Source organism: Neofelis nebulosa, chromosome 4 (genome assembly GCF_028018385.1).
Source record: "Neofelis nebulosa isolate mNeoNeb1 chromosome 4, mNeoNeb1.pri, whole genome shotgun sequence".
Classification (NCBI taxonomy): domain Eukaryota; kingdom Metazoa; phylum Chordata; class Mammalia; order Carnivora; family Felidae; genus Neofelis; species Neofelis nebulosa.
This window is the reverse complement of record NC_080785.1, coordinates 77730314-77750670: the sequence shown is the minus strand read 5'-3', so window position 1 is coordinate 77750670 and position 20357 is coordinate 77730314. Positions and strand designations below refer to the sequence as shown.

Sequence of the window (20357 nt, the reverse complement as noted above, 5' to 3'; positions counted from 1 at the left end):
TGCCTGACTCCCTTTAATCCTGTTTTTTCTCCCGATCGTGGTTTCTTTCAGAAGCATGAGAAGTACAGAGATCCTGTAGCAAAGCCTGGTTGCTCACTTTGTTGGACAGTTTCCTCAGCTGAGTGACAGGTGGAGTCTCCCGTTATCCACTTGCCTTGCCTCATAAGCACTTCCTCTCTGACCCTAACATGGATCTGTTTCCTGAATCCTGACCCAGAGCCCGGGCAGTGGTGCTTATTTAATAGAATAAGCTCACCTGTGTTAGACTCTAAAGCATTGGGCTTTGGATGCACTTGGCTTAGGTTCAGGAGATTCACTGCCTAAAACACTGGTCCACCTAGCTGTTTGTCTCTCACAGAGCCATTTTCTCACAGAGAAAAAAGTAGTTGTAAGTAGTCAGACTACTGTTTTTTTTTAATTATTATTTTTAATGTTTATTTTTGAGAGACAGCAGGAGTGGAGGAGGGACAGAGAGAGAGGGAGACACAGAATTTGAAGCAGGCTGCAGGCTCTGAGCTGTAAGCACAGAGTGCGATGCAGGGCTCGAACTCCTGGAGAGTGAGATCATGACCTCAGCATAAGTCAGACGCTTAACCAAATGAACCACCCAGGCACCCCCAAAGTAGTTTTAACGTGAGGATAACAGAAGTCATTGACTAGAGTTTGTATGTTTATTAGATTAAAAAAATTTAGGATTACATATAGCTCCATTTCTTGTATTTGTAATATTTTAGGCATAGAAGAATTCAGATGAACACTGAAACAGTAACACACTCGGGTGAGCAAAAGCAAAGTCTAGTTGGGATAGCACAAGTTTTAGCTCACGTGCCTCTCATGGACAGACAGTACCACCTGGAGCATCATGCTGAAATGCAGTCTCACCTCCACTTTGGCTCAAAGGGAGAGAGGACTGTGGTTAATTATATAGGGCTGCTGTGGTATAAATCCGGCTTCTGCAGCCACATTCCAATGGAGTGCGTCAGAACTGGTTACATATAGGTACTTTATAAATCATGAATCTCCTGAAACACAAGACTAACTCACATTATCTCCAAAGATGAGTTGGCATTTTTTGAGGAACTTCGTCTCTAAATAATTGAAGTGGTCAAGCTCGGGCTCACAGCTTGACCATACTCCAGCTAGATGCTTTTAAGAAGAACAGATCAAGAAACAGTTTTAAGAATTGGGTGAGACTACACTGGAAGTATATAGTGAATGAAACACAGAACCCAACATAAAATAGGAATAAGGCAACCCGAGATTCACTTGTAATGAAGACTTTGGCTGTAATTGAAGAACACGGATGGATATGTCAAATTTGTCAAGGGGAAGCAAACGTTCTAACTGTGGGGACATACTGAAGATGAGGCTCCACACTTTTGGAAAGACACTATGAAAGCAGAAGTGGAAGAGATAAGGAGATTGCTACAAGGTATCAATAATTAAAACTAAAATTGAATGTTTCAAGAGACACGGTTTTGCAATACTTCAGCATTTACCCAAAAAGCAAATTCAGAACCATGATTGATGCAGCACGCTGTGGGACTTACCAGAGCAGGAGGATAGTTCAAACATGGTCTGTAACTTTGGGCTAGTGTAGGCCTTCTTCCTTATCACATTAGGGTCACCCAGGAAATGACCATTTCCTTTAACTATCCCTTCCTCGTGGGATCCTAGTGAGTCTGAATCAAACAGCAGGCACTGGGGCTTTAACAATGAGTTCTCTGCCTCCTGGTCCTCTGACCCTTCCTTAGCCCTTTGCTAGAAAGCTCAGGCTCAAGCCAAGCTTTATGGTCTCACAGTGTATCTGGAGTGAAACCTAGAGACACTGTGTAATATAAAGCAGGCTGCCTCACATTATGTAGTCCAGGTGTGAATACTTGACACACTTAAGGCTAAATATTTATAAATTTAATATATTTTAGCAATATTTGAAAAAATAACCAAGTGAAATGAGGCTGAAGATGCTTAGAAATGTTTTCTCATTGGTGACAAATAATTGATCATCTGAATGGTAGCTATCACACTGGAGCCCTAAAATAAGACAGATATTCTACTGGCAGGGAGAAAATAGGCCAACCGCATCATGTTTCACCTCTTGTGCTCTCTCGCAAAAAAGAGCAAACCAGACCAGCTTTAAATCCAAGAAACGGAAACTTTATTGGTGCTTATTAAACCAACACACTTTTTCATGTTCAGAACTATCCCATGGAGTATTAATCTCCTTTGCAAAGATGGGGAAACTGAGGCTCTGAGATTATCTGAGATGATTAATTTACATATTCAGGAAGAGAAACAGCCGGTATTGGACTCCAGATCCTACTTAAAAGCACGTGGTTTAAAAATTAAAAAAAAGTCTTCCATTATAAATGCAATACTTGCTTATCAGAGATTATTTGGAACAACAGTAAGAAGGAAGAAAATGAACTCATGACCCTGACTGCCAGTGGTAGCAACATCAATATCTTGGTCCTCTCTTCCAGTCCTTTTTCTGTGTATATTTTATAATGTGAGTGTGAATGCGTGGCCTATCAAAATGGATCTATCAATATTTTAAAAATTATCTTCTGATTTTAGAAGGAAAGCACACACATTATAGAAAACTTGGAAAATACTAAAATCTATCAAGGAAATTCAAGTCACCTAGAATCTCATAAGCCAAAAATGACCATAGTTAATATTTTCATATATTCCCTTAGGTTTCTTTCCATCAGTTTTCTTTTTTTACATAGTTAAGTCCATAATTTACAAGATTTTTAAGTGCAGTTAATAAAGGTCTAGGTGGATGATGACAAACTTGGTGACAGATAGTATTTGCCACTCAAATGGTTCAACAGGTGTTAAAGAGGCAGAAAATAATCACTCATGCTCCCTGTCCAATTGTGTGGCCATCAAAAATGTGTAAGCCTTAAAGCCTGTTCTTAAGTTTCCACTAAGGTGAAGCCTGACGGTATAAATCATTTACATGATAAGAATACTCCACACATAAGGCCTTCAATACCATGTAAAATCTCTTCTAGGAAAGAGAAGAACAATATAGTCTGATGGGAAGATTTTAAAGTATCTTACAATGAAAAATACATAATGTGCCTTAAACATTTTGCATGCTGAAATTTACATAAAAGAGGCTCAGCAACAAAATAAGGCATCACTGACAATGGCTCAACGAAGTTCTAAATGGTATAAGAGACCCGATCTCGTATTAGTAAAATTCCAAAGAATTTATTATCAATACTAAAAACTTCAGTTGTACATAAAGTAATAAACGTTTATGACGGCCCTTAAGGAAAAGCAGTGATGCAAGTTACACACGTTACTGAAGGCAAAGGCAAAAGAGGACTCCAGTCGGAATGTCGGTTATGTTCATGCAGCTTCCTCTTGATTTAAACACTCATGACGCACTGAATAAACTGAAAGAGAGACCAAGTCCACGTTACCCTGCACACATTGTGGCACTGAGTACACCCTAGCTTATTTTTCAGCAGTTTACATTTTGTTTTCCTAAATTGAATTATGGATCAAGAAACATCCATTTCTAAAATAAAAGTACATGATAGACAGAAAGGTTCATGTTTGTAGGGGAAGCAGTCTAATAGAAAATCGAGTGGGTTTCTCTTCTTACAGAAAGCAGACTTCACTTCAATGGATAACGAATATTTAAATTCCAAATATCTCAGACTCTAGAAATGGTAATGGTCATGGTAAAAGGTACCCACTCAGAAATAACAGTTGATACTGTTAAATCACCTGGGGACCTCCAAACTACACAGTAGTACCCCACTGCTCTGGCACCAGCACCTTTTAAATAGGTTATGCCCTTAAAATCTGCTTAATTGCAAATAAATCCTAGCATGCAAGGATGTGTATACACAGAAACGGAATATATGACCTTTCCTCTGCAATTCAGAAACCCAAGTTGAGAGGCATCAGCATTTGCTGTGAAACGTTTGCTTCACATAAACACCAACACTCTGCTTTTCTATCAATTTTCTTTCTCATTCCTCCGACACCAGTGAGGCACTGTGTATGCTAATCCCTACAGCATTCCTACAAGGCCAAGCTAATGATCACTTTCAGATAAAAGGGAACATTTAAAATCTCCTAAGGGCCCATCGGAGGCCAAAGTCCATGCACTTCCCACTCCATAGGCTGCTTTTCCATCTTTGGAAAGAATGACAGGACTGTCACCCGAGACACTGATACACACTAATGAAAACACACCTTTAAGCAGAAGAAATAAACATACTTACACATAAGCCTTTTTAAATGATCTGAACTGTGGCAGCTGCCAAACTGAAAATATGTGCATCCTTGCATTTTGTAGCAGAGAAACCTTTTTTAGAACATTCAGTTATCACAGTGACTGCTATTCTGAAAGCAATTTTTTAAAGTCCATAGCTGACCAAAAAATAGAAGAACAACTAAGCATCTCCCTAGTTATGTGTATTCAGCTAATGCCATCAGAGATGACAACTGGCTATGTTCACATTGGTTACGTGGCCTTGCCTTGTCCTATCACATTTAGTGTGGCTGTTTAGTAAATACATTGTTTTAAATTGCAACTTAAGTTTGTGCTTTATAGCCTCAATGAAGAACATGGGTGTGTCAGGTACAGCTTGGAGTTGTTAAATTTACTTCTCAGTGACTGAGATATTTATTCAATGAAGCCAAAAACAGCAATATCTGCATGATGTTTTCAGGGACATTTCTGATTGAAATCTCACAACAGCCCAGGGAAGAAGGCATTACTACTTCCTCTCCTCAAATAGTCTTGGAGCAATGAAGAAACCTGCCTAAGTGACCCTACCAGCAAGTGAGACCATTTGGGCTTTGAACCAAGTCTTTTAATGCGAATCAAACAGTGGTCTATGAGTAAGACTAATAATAAATGAAATTGAGGGGCACCTGGGTGGCTCGGTCGGTTAAGTGTCCGACTTCGGCTCAGGTCACGATCTCATGGTCCGTGAGTTCGAGCCCCGCGTCGGGCTCAGTGCTGACAGCTCAGAGCCTGGAGCCTGCTTCAGATTCTGTATCTCCCTCTCTCTGACCCTCCCCCATTCATGCTCTGTCTCTCTCTGTCTCAAAAATAAATAAATGTTAAAAAAAATTAAAAAAAAAAAAAAAAAAAATAAATGAAATTGATAAATTTTGAACGGTAACTCCTGATCATTTAATCCTTCATTACTCTGCATCCTTAAGATACTCTTAATGGCTCACTTCAAAAGGGATGCCCAATTGTGAATTTACGGAGACTTACATCATCATATGGGAAATTCACAACACCTTGCTGAGCAGTATCCCGTCTTCGGAAGCTGTCTGTAAAACACCACAGTAAAATTTATGGTTATTTTTGTAACATCTGAAATCACAATAGTTACTTATTTTGGCATTGGGTTCAAACTGTAGAAACATGTGCGTTGTAAAACCAGCTAACATAAACAAAAGACCACAGCAAAGAAGCCAACTACAATGAACATGAATAAATTTAATAAACAACAAAGTAATACAACAATGTAGAAGTTAGTCAACTGTCTTTTTCAATGTGCAGCTGGAAGAAAGCATCTTATCCCAAAGTCAGTAAAAGCCATGTGACCTCCAAGGCCATTACTTGTGATAAAAACACAGAATTTCAAACTTGTTAATAACATAGATAATGTTTAATTAGGAAATGAATAGATGGGAGTCCCTAATATGACAAACGGGCTGTAATAAAATATTTCACCTATCTGAGCTCTGTGCTATTGAAAAGAATTTACTTTAATAATCAAAAAGAATGAAATCTTGCTACCTGCAACGTGGATGGAACTAGAGTATATTATGCTAAGTGAAATAAGTCAGAGAAAGACAAATGTAATATGATTTTACACATATGTGGAATTTAAAAAACACAACAGATGAACATAGGGGAAAGGAAGGAAAAATAAGAAAAAAACAGAGAAGGAGGCAAACCATGAGACTCTTAAATACGGAAACTGAGGGTTGCTGGAGGAGAGATGGGTAGGGGGAATGGGCTAAATGAGTGATGGGCATTAAGGAGGGCACTTGTTGGGATGAACACTGGGTGTCATATGTAAGTGATGAGTCACTAAATTCTCCTGAAACTACTACTACACTGTAAGTTAACTTGAATTTAAATTAAAAAAACTGACCACAAATTTTTGTTAGGATGCAAAAAAAAAAAAAAAAAATTACAAAACCACATTTTAAAAAGAGTAAAAAAGACTAAAGAGAAGACTGGAACAACAAAAATATACAAAAGAAAAAGGGGATAGAAAAGTAGAGATTACTAATATAGCCTCATCTAAGAAGTACGTTCTACCATTTAATATCACTACCATTTAAATGACTACCATTTAAAATACAAATGAGTAATTTTACTCTCTTCACATATTTACATTATAGGGAGAAATCACAGAATACTACTCATACTCTGATCAAAAGTGCACAAATTAGCTTATCATATTTTGGAATATTTTGTGAAAGTTAAGATTATTTTAATGGCAGATTACCACTAATCTGAAAGAATTTCTGAAAACAAAAAACACAATTACTCTGCTAGATAGGTTCAATAGCAGTGTTAAAAAAGCCATTGAGGGGCGCCTGGGTGGCGCAGTCGGTTAAGCGTCCGACTTCAGCCAGGTCACGATCTCGCGGTCCGTGAGTTCGAGCCCCGCGTCGGGCTCTGGGCTGATGGCTCAGAGCCTGGAGCCTGTTTCCGATTCTGTGTCTCCCTCTCTCTCTGCCCCTCCCCCGTTCATGCTCTGTCTCTCTCTGTCCCAAAAATAAATAAAAAACGTTGAAAAAAAAAATTAAAAAAAAAAAAAAAAAAGCCATTGAAATGAGGGGGGGTGGAAAGAGTGATCAGGGACAAAAGAAGTTCAGAACACTGAAAATGAAATGTCATGCAAGTTGTGTCTTCTTGGCCCTTGGAGAGACACCATCTCAAAGAACACACCTGTCAGAGCTCGCAGTTTCACACAGCAGGCGATGTAGTCATCAAAGGTGATCTTGCCATTGGTGCTGTATCGTTTTGCAATTGAATTCACAGCTTGGGGACTCAACCGAAATCCTGAAGGAAGGAAAATCACCCAGTGAAAAAAACGTGAAAGGATTACAAGAAGACCGTTGAAAATAATCAAGCACAATTTTTTTCAGACAGGGGGCACACTCATTTTAATTACGAATACACACTAGCAACTATGTATGTATCATGTAATTATGAATATACACTTCTTCTAGAAATCAGAAACTGCCTTCCCATAGCACTTAGTTTTAGAAATTAACACAGAATTATGCCGACCAGGTGGCTCAAGTTAGCCATACCCACCCATTGTGGTTAGGGCCTTCTGCAGTTCTTGAGGGTCCACTGTTCCACTCCTGTCACTGTCAAAACTGGTGAAGTGTTGTCTCCAGCCGTTCAGCACGGCCCAGAGTTCTTTAAATTCATTGAAACCCATTGTGCCTGACATATCTCTCTGAATTATAATCAAGGATTAGAGTATCTTTATTTTGCAACATTTTGTAACGATTCAAGATCAAGGATAAGGGAATATAATGATCTTTCTGCTAAAAAGGTTAAAAATGTTGTATGTTCTTCTTAGTGTGATATAATAAAAACATACTCCAATGAGATAATAAAAAGGGCCTAGGGAGAAAAGCTGAGTACGTATTTCCACTGTGGGAAAAAGATAATCTATGTGAGGTGATTACAGTGAAATAATGTGGCCACTGTGAGCCACAGGTAAAAAACAGAGTTCCTGGAACTGTGCCGCACTTTCTGGGCGCCCCAGGTGATGCTGCTAGGGTCCTGGGGTCTTGGCTTTAACATTCCTTTGCTGGGCCCTTCCAGACGCAGGGTTTTCACTTTTGGAAAATGAGGTGGGATGAAAGGCACTGCAGGGTCACCACTAGCTAACCTGAGTGCAGTAACTGTGATGTGAGAAATTCCACTGCCTGAAGGTCAGGTATGAATCATGCATAGCTCACTGTTAAAGCAAAAAACCTTGCCAGACCACTCTGATTTCTATAGGTGTTCTCTGATGCTTCCTTGAATTCTTGAGGAACCAACATTCTATTTACTGAGCTCCTTTCCTTTTTCACACCAAACTACATCTTAAAAGCTAATGATTTCAGAAAACTTTTTTTGTGGTCATCTGTCACCTTGTGTTTACTGGGTATTAATTCCTAGATAAATTCTTTTAGGAAGAATTTTTTTTTGGGGGGGGAGGGTGATCAGAAAAAAACACTCTAGATATCAATCAAAGTAAAGGATACATCCAGCATTGACACCATAAGCCGACAAGTCTCCAGGTTAAAAGCTGTTAAATCAAAAAAAGCACATAATAGTTTCAAAAATTCACATTATATTGCATACATTCAAATTTCAATTAGGAAAATGACTATTTATTTACACAATCTTATTTTTATATGCTAAACAACATGGGAGTTTTGAAGCAGATTTTTTCCAGATAGAGGGGATTCCTTGCAGAACCCAAATTTGATTTTAATAACTTTAATAGAAATCTTTTAAAAAAAGTATTGCATTGTACTATTAATATTTTTAGGTATGATAATGGCTTTGAAGTTGGTGAGGGAAATGTCCTTATCTTTTAGAAACATATATACTGAAGTTATTTGTAGATGAAATGAATGTTAAGATATCTGGAATGAGCTTCAAAAGAAAACAGACAGGATTACACATGAACTAAGAATAACAACACACTGATAATTGTTGAAGCTGGGTGACAGGTGCATGGAAGTTCGTAATAATTATCTCTGTTCTTAGATAGGCATACATTTTCTATAATACAGTCTTAAAAATTTTTTTTTTACATTTATTTATTTTTGAGAGACAGAGAGAGCCAGAGCACGAGCGGGGGAAGGGCAGAGAGAGGAAGACACAGAATCTGAAACACACTCCAGGCTCTGAGCTATCAGCACAGAGCCTAACACAGGGCTCGACCCCACGAACTGTGAGATCATGACTTGAGCCGAAGTCGGACACTTAGCCAATTGAGCCACTCAGGTGCTGCTAATATAGTCTTTTTAAAAAAGTTTTATATACTTTTTTGCCTTTGAAACTGTAACATAGTGAGTTTAATTCACCATAATGAACCATAATGTATTATATTCACCATGGTGAGTGGGAAGATAGGGTTACTACATTTCTACTCCTGACTATCAATTGCTGGTTTTGTTTGTTCTGTGTCACTAGTTCATTTGTTTACCTTTCTTTCCCCTTTAATGTCACACACTGAATTACCTCCTACCTCATATAGCTTATGACACCTTTTTATATACAGTAAGTTTATATATGAAACCAGATAAATATGCTTGCTAGAACAGTGTTAAAAGTAAGAGCACTCTGGAATACGATATAATGACCAATTCAGTGATGACCACGATTTGGAAGCCTTTTGAGTTTTTGTACAGCTTGAATATATTCTGAGGACATTTCTATACGACACTTAGAAAAACACACTAGAATATATTTACTAGTTAATGGGCCTACTGATGACCTACCTAAGCATTAGCAAATATAAAGAAAAAATTCCTTGCATCTTCCATTCTGTTCATGAGAATCAATGACTGGGGAAATATATAGTTACAAAGAAGCTAGAAGGCTAGAAGGCAGAAGGGACAAAGGTCAGGTGGGCAAAGCTGGCATAAATTCTGCAAGTTTGTTGAGAGGCACACAGAACTAACATTTTTACAGCTCTTACTAGCTTCATTTTTATCTCCAACAAACTGAATTTCAAATACATCTGAGCTAACTCTCAGTACTGTAGTGTTTCCAAACAGTATAAACTATAAATTTTCCACTTTTAACAGATTCCTGTGTTTGGCATACTCTGGAACATGAAATAAAAGGTGGAGGACTATCTCTGTTTTGGCCCTTCAAACTCCATCTAATCCACAGATACAGGTCTCTGAGGTGACAGGAAGCCAACACTTCTACACACTTTTGAGAAAGAGTTGGTTGATTCTTCATTTTGACTTTTAAGTTGTGTGGAGGCACGAAGTCTCTCTGATCTAGACCAATGGTTTTCAATCCCGGGTGCTTATCAGAATCACCCAGAAGCTTTAAAAGATCCTAGTACTGGGGCTGCACCACAGAACAGTTTTTTTTCCCCTCAGCATTACGGAGATATAATTAACAAATAACATTCTGTAAGTTTAAGGTGTATAATGTAATGATCTCATATATGCACATACTGCAGAATGATAACCATAATTAGGTTATTTAACACATCCATCACTTCACATAGTTAACTTTTTCGTCTGTGTGATGAGAACTTTTAAGATCAACTCTCTTAGCTATTTTCTAGTATTATAATACAGTATTGTCACCATCACCACAGAGCAATTAAATGAGAATCCCTGAGCATGGAACCAAGGCATGACTGTTTTTTTTTTAAAGCTTCTCAATGATTCCAGTGAGCAGCCAAGGTTGAGACCACTGTTCTTCTCAAAGTGTGATTCCTGGACCAGCCATGTTAACATCATCTGGGACCTTTTAGAATTACAGAATCTCGGCCTTTAACCTACACCAAAAATATCAGAGTCTGCATTTAAATAAGATCCCCAGGTGATTTATTTTCACATAAAAACAGCTGGTGGACCTGGACCACCTGAATCTTCTGGAAGCTTGTTCCAGATGCAAATTCTCCGGTCTTACCTCAGACCTTCTAAATGAAAAATTCTAGGACAGGGCTCAGCAATCCAGTGATGCTGACACAGCTCAAGTTTAGGAACCAATGCTCTAGAGGGCCTGTCAACCAAGAGGCAGATCCACTTGTGTCTGACTTTAAGTCAAGGATTTTGAGGGGCTGTAAGGCAGACAGCTTCCCTGTGTCCCAAGAGCTACAAGTAACATCTCCATCCACTCAGTCACCCAAGCCAGAAACTAGGGAGTGTCCCCAGTTCCCTGTCCCCCGATATTCAATCACCTTCTTCTTCTTCTTTTTTTAATGTTTATTTTTGAGAGAGAGAGACAGAGCACAAGGTGGGAAGAGGCAGAGAGAGAGAGGGAGGCACAGAATCTGAAGCAGGTTCTGAGCTGTCAGCACAGAGCATGATGTGGGGATCAAACTCACAAACTGCGAGATCATGACCTGAGCTGAAGTCGGATGCTCAACCGACTGAACCACCCAGGCACCCCTCAATCGCCTTCTAAATTGCTTTAGGACCTATCCATTTCCAGTTCCACAATCACTTCCCTGGTTTAGGAAGTATTTTACTCACCTGATGACTCCAATGGCCACCTAACAGGTGTCCCTGACTCCTCGTGCTCCACACCCCCCATACCCATGCCCCGCAATTTGGTTTTTATGCTACATCCAGAACAGTACGTGCTCTTCTATACAAAACCCAGTAGACATGTTGCACTGCTGTCAGGATGAAGTCCAAGCACCTAAGTGGCATATGAAGTCATATGCATATGTTCCCAGTCCAGCTAATTTCCTGCTCTTTATTCAACGTTCACATTCCATCTTCACGGCCAATTTCTCCCAGTTCTTTGACTGCACATGCACATGTTTCCCCTTACCTGTGGGTCTTTAGTACATGCTGTTCTATCTGCCTGGGGCACAACTGCCCTTTATCCCTCTCACTTCTTGATCTGCCTGGTTTCGCTTGACTTTCATTTCTCCTCAGTTTGGCATCAGTTCTGCAAGGAAAACTTTCCTGACCACTTTCTGGGTTATGTGCCTCTCCTATGTGGGCCCACAGCCTCTCTACTTCACTTATCCCAGCACTTTTCACTGTGTCCCACAGGCACCACTTGTGGGTGCACAGCCTGGCACCTTGCACGTGATGGTATCCATTAAAATGTGTTTGTTAGACAGCTGAATAGATAGGACCCCTCATCCCTGTGTAGACAGCTATACACTCCCCTCAACCAGTATATGCAGGATAGGTTTTTAAAAATAAAATCTCATTTTTATGGATACTTAAAAGGACTATATAATACCTTAAGACAAATCATAAGTCAAAATACCAATAAGGGTACAGAGCTATGCTTTCTCCATTTTAGGAAATCTTCCATACTCATTAATTCAACAAATGCCTGTTAAGTACTCATTATGTACAGGGCCCAGGATACCAAGAACATTGGAGATACAAATTAAAAACTGGATCCTGCCCTAGCTGACAGTCTAAGGAAAAGAGAAGTCATGCATACATGCAACTCTAATCAAGGTAGAGAGTGGTGAACCATAATGGAGTAAGCAGTACCAGGAAGTACTGAGGAGCAGGAGGCTCCTTCCTACTAAGAAGCACTTCACAGAAGCAGCAGCATTTAAGTCAAGCCTTGAATGACAGGAAAGATGAGGGACATTTGGGGACAGTTAAGTAGTGCTATGGACCAGCATAAGCAAAGTGTATCAGGAAAGTTCAGGCCAAGCAAAGTGGGAGGCTTGATGAGGCTACATTAGAAGATCTTGAATTCCTACTAAGGGTTTAGGTTTTGTTTTACAGGTACCAAGGAGCTACCAAAGAATTTTAGAAGAAGAAACTAACAGGTTAGAGGATGTGTCAGGAAGCCCAAAAATCTGGTCATCTTTTGTGAGAAGGGTTTAAAAGAGGGAATGTGATGGGCAGGGAACAAAAGTGAATGAGAGAAAATTCACTATTCCAGACAGTTCTAATGAACTAGAACACTGATGTCACAGAAGTTTGGGTAGGGAAATCTCTTGCTCAATTTTAATTTTATTTTTCTCCAGAAATAGTTTGCTTTTATTTATTAAAATTTACTTTGAGAGCACACGTGCACACCCAGCACGTGTGAGCAGGGGAGAGGCAAAGAAAGAGGGAGACAAGGGAATCCAAAGCAGGCTCTGTGCTGTTAAGTGCAGAGCCCTACATGGGGCTCAAACTCACGAACTGTGAGATTATGACCTGAGCCGAAACCAAGAGTTGGACGCTTAACCTACTGTGCCACCTAGGTGTCCCAAGAAATACTAGTGCTATTCTATTTTAAATAGCTTGAAGAATCTTTGATAATTTTATTTTTAGTCTCTCCCTTCTCCTGTTCATTCTACTAAAATGCCTCATACATCTTTTCTTCTAGTAGAAATCCAAAATGTAATGGACCTAGCAGGAAAACATTACCTTCAGTTGTTTCTCTCAGCCTTACCATAGAGTAACGGCTACACTCAAGGGGAAAAAAAAGAAGTTGAATTACTATCTTACAGACTAGAGCAACGTTTCTTATCAACTCCACTTCTGAGTATGACCAGTTCCTTTTAAGCTGGAGAAGATGACTGTAGGAACTAGGCTGGAATACTCTCTGTTCCTCATTCCACCTCCACCTGTACTTTTTGGTTTGGAAGCTGGGTTTAAAAAACACCAATGGCTGTACAATTTCTGTATCATGAAACTCACTGTGACACTTCACAAGCAGGATGGTTTTGTGATTTATTACACCCTCCACAACCAGAGGATGGTAAGCAAATTAATTCAATCACATGGCTCTGATGACTCAGGAAATGTCTTCCCTATAACTCACTGCTCTACGGCCATCACTAAACATGATTTTCTCACACGAAATTTAAAAAAAATTTTTTTTAAGTTTATTTATTTTGAGAGAGAGTGAGAACATGAACAGGGGAGGGGCAGAGAGAGAGGGAGAGAGAATTCCAAGCAGGCTCTGCACTATCAGCACAGAAACTATGCACAGCTCAAACCCACGAACCATGAGATCATGACCTGAGCTGAAACCAAGAGTCAGACGCTTAACTGACAAGAGCCACCCAGGCGCCTCCTCATATGAAATTTTTAAAAGGACTGTTCTCCCAGGATATACAGCCCATTTGTTAGTCAGATTTTAAAACCTGCCACACCTCTTCTACTGAAAGGGTACAGAGTAATAGTTTATGTTGCTACACAGCTCACTTTCATAAACCCTATTAAACCTGCTATGTTCACTAGCCCCAACTGCTTGAGGTTAACATTTAACACTTTATTTTTTTTTTTTTAATTTTTTTTCAACGTTTTTTTTATTTATTTTGGGACAGAGAGAGACAGAGCATGAACGGGGGAGGGGCAGAGAGAGAGGGAGACACAGAATCGGAAACAGGCTCCAGGCTCTGAGCCATCAGCCCAGAGCCTGACGCGGGGCTCGAACTCATGGACCGCGAGATCGTGACCTGGGTGAAGTCGGACGCTTAACCGACTGCGCCACCCAGGCGCCCCAACATTTAACACTTTAAATGTATTCCCTACAACACTTAAAAAAAAAAAAAAAAAAATTCCCAAATCTAGAAAGTGCTTCTTTTGTTTAGGACCAGATTAAATGAGAAATGCAAACGGTTCCTCTTTCATATTAATTCCTCCAACTAGGAAATATTAATAGGATACTTAAGTCATATAATACAAAGGATAAAAATAGAAATGCAAATAGTTTAAGAAGAGAGCCATCTAGTAAATATGCCATGTCAAACAGTCAAAGAAAATGCGACCATAAATCTTCATGTGTGACTTCTAGTTCGAGCATTTTATTTTTAAAGTTTATTTATTTTGAGAGAGACAGATCACGCAGTAGGGGCAAAGAGAGAGAATTCCAAGCAGGCTCTGCACTGTCAGCGCAGAACCTGATGCAGGGCTAGAACTCACAAACCAACAGATCATGACCTGAGCCAAAACCAAGAGTCAGACGTTTAACCAACTGAGCCACTCAGGCACCCCTGTAGTTTGAGCATTTTAATTCACAGTTTACCAACAGCTAAGGCTCTGATTTGATGTTTTGTCCCCATTAACAACAGGCAAAGAAGTTAGCAAGTCAAGACACTACTTTCTACCTTATGGATCTGTCAGGGTCAGGATCTGATTGGAAAAGAAGTGGGATGTACATGGGATGATGAGAGGCACTGATAAGATGCAGTACTTCTGCGATCATTCCCCATCTGTAGCTCGTGGCAAAGAGATCTTTCAAAAGGCAGGAAGGTGGTGTAAGCACTGAATTATAAGGTGGCAGAACTGAGGACGAGGCCAGAAGGAAGACTAGTGCAAAGAGTTAAGAAATTAGGAAGGGCACTTCCAACATAGCCTGCCCACACTCTCTGAAGCAGAAAGAGAAATGAAGAAAGACCTGGGGGATGTCATGGCAAGCACTCATGTTGCCAGCAGCATGCTCAGAGCCCATGAATGCAGAACCGGTTTCCTGAGCACCAGGGGTGGGGACCAGCCACTGCGGGGAACGCGGGACAGGACTGACCACTCAGAACTAGGAGTGCAGGACAGGCCATTTGGGGAGCAGCTGCACAGGACCAGGCACTCAAAGTCCTAAGTGCCATCAGCCTCAGGGCAGTCAACTCTTGGCAAATGGTCAGTTGTAAATGTTAGCTCCTGTCATTAATGACACCTGACCTAGCAGATTTCATTTCAGCACCTCACCTCGTCCTCTGTGAAGGAGACCACGCTGCCCATCTCATTGCTTCCAAAGGTTCCAAATCCAATGGACCCGCTAAACGGGCAGGTAGTGTAGAATGATTTATTAACAGCTGTTTTCAAATTCACATTTTGTGATAATAAACAACCAAAATTAGCTTTTGAAATTCTAAATTATGCTGGATCAGAAAAGCTCAATTTCCTTGGAGGCTATAATCATAAGGAAGTTAAAATACGAAACAGAAGAGTACTGTGGGATTGTCAACTTACGTTTGTATCCTCCAGCAATGCCTGACTGTGTCAGACATCTCTGCAATTCATCAGCATCTATCTGCCCATCCTTTTGAAAAAAAAAAAAAAAAATAGGAAGACAAATTACAATAATGATTTGTACGTTCTAGTTCTTTGTTCACTTTCAGTATATTATTTTAGCAATGACAAAGAAAATGAGCATTTTCATGCGTAAGACCTTTTTTATTTTTTGGAAAAAAGAATGCCTTCCAAACATAGGCATTCCTTTCCCAATTCTACTTTCAAAAATAATAATGAAAGAAAAACAAATAGTTAAGTCCTCTTCCACAAATGCATACTTAGGGCCATAAACAAACAAAATACATTTCGTGATACTTAAGTGGGCATTCAATTTCAGACTCTATTTTAAATAATTATTACATACGAATTCACAAGGTTGGAAAGCTGCTTACACCTCTACTTTAGTATTAACATTATCTTCTTATCATTCCTCTAAGTTCCTCAATTAGATTTGGGATTAAATTTTCAAGTGGAAGGTTGGTCTTTTTAATGAAACACTGAGGTAAATTCAGTTTCTTCTTCTGATACACAAGTTTTTTTTTTTTTTTTTTTAATTTTTTTTTTTTTCAACGTTTTTTATTTTTTTTTTATTTTTGGGACAGAGAGAGACAGAGCATGAACGGGGGAGGGGCAGAGAGAGAGGGAGACACAGAATCGGAAACAGGTTCCAGGCTCCGAGCCATCAGCCCAGAGCCTGACGCGGGGCTCGAACTCACGGACCGCGAGATCGTGACCTGGCTGAAGTCGGACGCTTAACCGACTGCGCCACCCAGGCGCCCCCACAAGTTTTTTTTTTTTAATGTGTGAATGAAATTAGTTTCTGTCTTGAACTACTCTTCTTTTAGTCTGAGCTAGGAAACTGCCATTTAAGCATTTAAAATTATTTATGTAGTTGCTTTAAAGTCTTATTCCTCTTTCTAGCTATTTTTTTGTGGGGGGTGGGGGTGGTAAAGGCATAGCAGCATACAAAGCTAACATCCATGAATAAAGTCTGGATAAAACAGAGGCCTTTGTGATCCCTTGGTTTATGATGAGGTGAATGGTTTTTTTCAGAACTACAATTATATCTGGAAGATACAGGTTCCCAGTGCCTATTTATTGGCTAACCAAGTTCACAACTAGATATATGTTGTTTTTAGGGATTTAAAAATAAAATACCTAAATCCCTCACGTCCATGAGGATTGTAACTTCTAAGTGCAGAGCAGGATCAATAATTTGAAAGACAATGGCTATGCTGATGTAGGTGTAGGCCCAGTCTGCTGCAAGCGAAGCAGGTGGGGTCACTTACAGGGCTGGAGGCACAGGCAATCTAAGAACACAAGTCTTGAGCTTTGCCCTGTCTTGTGGTTTCAGAGATACAGATCATTAACCGATTAAGCAGATACTTAAATGGATGCTCTTTCGGTTTTGGACTCAATTTTCCATTCAATTTCTTGAGCTATAGTTCTTAGAATGCTTTTCTGCAAGGCGGTCTTGAATTTTTATCCCATAATATTTTACAGCTTCTTCACATTAAGACTGTGCTGTTTCTTGCTTTTGATCAAAACAAAGGTAAACGCCAAGACAAAAGAGCAAACATCCCTTCTGGAGAGGACTGGGTTCTACCAGCAGTGAATTTACCATACACAGCGGCGTGGTGAAATAGGGAAGTGTCCTTCCTCAATGTACACCACCGCCTGTCCTACCACATAATATAGAGAAGTCAAAGGTCTCCAGGAGCCCACCTTAATTCTCTCTCTGGGTCAACAAGCCACAACACCTTATACGGACATGGAAGAGCTGACCTAGTAACAGCATCAGCATCAAAGAGAAAGTACTGTGCACAAGATTCACTTCCTGATAGTAAGGGAATAGTAAGTAACTTTCTTATGTTGAAGCTGGTAAGTTTTTAACGTAAGTATCTATTTCCTCAGGGGGTAATTGATTAACAAATTCAATCCAAAGAAAGCGACCATTAGAATCTGACTACATGATTACTGGCACATGTCTGTAAACCGTACTAACAAGGGTTTGTGTTCACCAGATCTGGAATTTATTCTCTGTAAACCACCATGGACCCTGACAATTCATCGTTCTAAAAACATCTTTCTACTTTACAGATCCTCACAGTATATTTATTGCCCTTTATTCTGTTCATTCTGGCATTAATTCAATCACAAATTTAGTCTTGAAGTGAACTAACATAAATACAGGTAACACTTTGTCCTAATTTGTTCTGAATATGCAGAAATAAGTAACTGACTATAAACTTCATTCTTTCTCTCTTCTTTTCTTTCCACAAGCAAAGGGATTCTTTTCCAGAGGAGAGTTCTTTTTTCCATGCCACTCTAACAACAGCTAATACAAATGAAGACTCTGACAATTCTTTAATATTAACGGAAAAAGCTAACCTGTCCTGCTACAGCAGCAAAGTAACCATACAGCGGATCCTGAGTTTGTCCGGGAAACGCAGGCCCTCCGGGAGCCCCTCCATACTGTAAAACAACAAACACAAAAGCATCATCCCACTGAATCCAGTGTTATTCTTTCACCACTGAATGCCTTTGTGCAAAGCTAGGCAAATGCCGGCCCTTCACATCCATGGTTCACCTCCCCACCACCAGCACGCTCTAACTGCAATCATCCCACCCCTTTTCTTTCATTCCCGCTCCATCACAATGTAAAAACTGGCAGCTTGGACCAAAATGAGATGTCCCGAATAGTGACATCTGCATGAGCGAAGCAACTTTCAAAATCCCAATTAACCTGCAGGTTACTGATTAAATGCAGCCTAGGCAAGCAACTTAAGGGCAGAGCTCGGAATTGTCTTCCTTTTCCTTTTACAACGATTATGGTGTTTTGAAGCATTTTGAGACAGGTGTAGCCTAGGCCGTGCTTAGGTGTCTCGGTTAGGCTATTTGGCGGCGAGCACCTGGGCGAGGAGGCGCGGCGAAGGAACATTCCTTTTCAGAAACAGTTCCCACGACGACGCACATCCCAGGCGCCCGGCGAGGCGGCCTTCCTCCCGGAAGGCTTTTACTCTAGCGGTCTTTCCCCAATTTCTCTTTTAATCCCACTTTCTTTTAAAGATGGGAGGTGGATCCCAGGGCCATTCGAGATTAAAATGGCTGTTGCTCTCAGGGGAAACCCGGAGGGGAAGGAAGCGAATTTACACAATTTCACGCCGCGTGTCCCAAAGTCACAGGGTGGGCTTCTTGGATCAAAGCCCACCCGCGCCTCGGCCCCACGCAGCCACCCGCAGGGCGAAGGGACGCGGAGAAGGAGGGAGCCCCAGGATGAGGCCGAAGGGCAGCGGCCTGGGGCGAGGCAGCGGGCAGGGAGAAGCCCGGGGTGGGGGCGGGAGGCGCCCGCGGAGCCGCCCCGGCGGAGTGGCCCAGCGTGGCCTCTCGGCGTCCGCGGTGTCCCAGGGTTGCGCCCGGGCCACCAGCCCGCGCGGGCTGCACTTACCCCGCCTGGGTAGTACCCGCCGCCGGCGCCAGGGTGCCCGGGGTACGCCATGGTGCAGACTGCGCCGCCGCCACCGCCACCGCCCTCACCCTCCCACCGGGGCCGCCCCGGAACGCACCACGCGGGCGGCGGGGGACGCGCGCCGGAGCCCCCTCCCGCTCGGCGCTCAGCTCCCGCCTCAGCCCTCTGCGTGCGCACCGCGTGGCTCCGCGCTTCCTGTGCCGGGGTCGCGCCCAAGCCAGGTTCCCGCAAGTGCCTGGGACCTGCGACGCAGTTCACGCCGGTGGCATTCCTCCCTGCGAAACGAATGGCACATTCCAACACCAGTACGGTGCCTCGGGGGTTCTTTATTTCTTCCTAACTCGGCTATATTCTGATACTTTTGAACATTTTAACCAACTTCGTTAGTCTGGGCCGCTCGGCTCTAAGCGGAGTGCAGTTTTGCAGGGAAGGAGCTGGATGCATTAGGACAGCTCTTAGATGCCTGTGAGGGAAGGAGACGTTGGAAAATCAAAATAAGAAAACGCCCTTGGAAAACAGGAATAAACTTCAGGAACTGTGTGCAAACGAGCCTTTGGTTTGCGGTTGCACATTTCACTGAACACCGGCCTGTTTTCTTGCTAGGGGACGCGGTCAGCTCTTGGTTAAGCTGGGTGTCATATGGCCTGGGGAGGACGGAGGGCATTGACTGGCAAGGCAACCCCGCCCAGGTTCTTAGAAAATGAGTTGTTTGAATTATCTTGATGATTCAGGCGAAACAATCCTCCTTCTCCAAAATTACTCAGCCACTTTGTATACAAGAAAAGTTTAGGGCAAGCTAAGAGTGCCCTGGTAAATATTCAGGAAGGTGAAAGGTTAGAACTATTCTTTTAGGCAGATTCAGGAAATGGTTCTCTTCATGCATTTTTCTTTTCACCCTCGTTGAACAGTCTGATGTGAGCAATTCAGGTGTGAGATTTTTTTTTTTTTTTTGGTTTGGTTTCATGTCATTTCAGTCGTGAATGTTTTTCTGAATTTGAACGTTTTAAGAAATGCACTGATGAGCAACATTCACATTATTTGCTACAGAGGCTGCACTGAAAAATTGAGTCATAAACATTTAACAAATGTTGGAGCACCTGTTGAGTGTGGTGACGTGCTGTTCACCATGGCGGACAGGGTTCCTCCATTCCAAGTTTCCGGGCTGTGTTCCCACTGGGGTCATTGTTTT

At 41.2% G+C, this 20357-nt stretch overlaps 1 protein-coding gene across 1 annotated transcript; it reads right to left on the bottom strand.

Moving 5' to 3' along the window:
* Window positions 1-3199: 3199 nt before the first annotated feature.
* On the bottom strand, window positions 3200-19302 carry SRI (sorcin). The gene is made up of 8 exons (XM_058725172.1): window positions 19148-19302; window positions 18091-18174; window positions 15658-15727; window positions 8275-8318; window positions 7328-7475; window positions 6956-7069; window positions 5258-5316; window positions 3200-3410 (listed from the first exon to the last, which is right to left on the bottom strand). Exons 1-8 carry the CDS (start codon window positions 19196-19198, stop codon window positions 3384-3386), a joined length of 597 nt encoding a protein of 198 aa, XP_058581155.1. The 5' UTR covers window positions 19199-19302; the 3' UTR covers window positions 3200-3383.
* Window positions 19303-20357: the final 1055 nt, after the last annotated feature.

Excerpts from the sequence above, each read along its gene's own strand:
- SRI (XM_058725172.1), bottom strand. The coding sequence starts at position 19,198 with ATGGCGTACCCCGGGCACCCTGGCGCCGGCGGCGGGTACTACCCAGGC. Across the intron at positions 15,728-18,090 it reads TTGCTGCTGTAGCAGGACAG|GATGGGCAGATAGATGCTGA; the intron begins GTTAGCTTTTTC and ends TTTTTTCAAAAG. Across the intron at positions 5,317-6,955 it reads GAAACTGCGAGCTCTGACAG|ACAGCTTCCGAAGACGGGAT; the intron begins GTGTGTTCTTTG and ends GGTGTTTTACAG.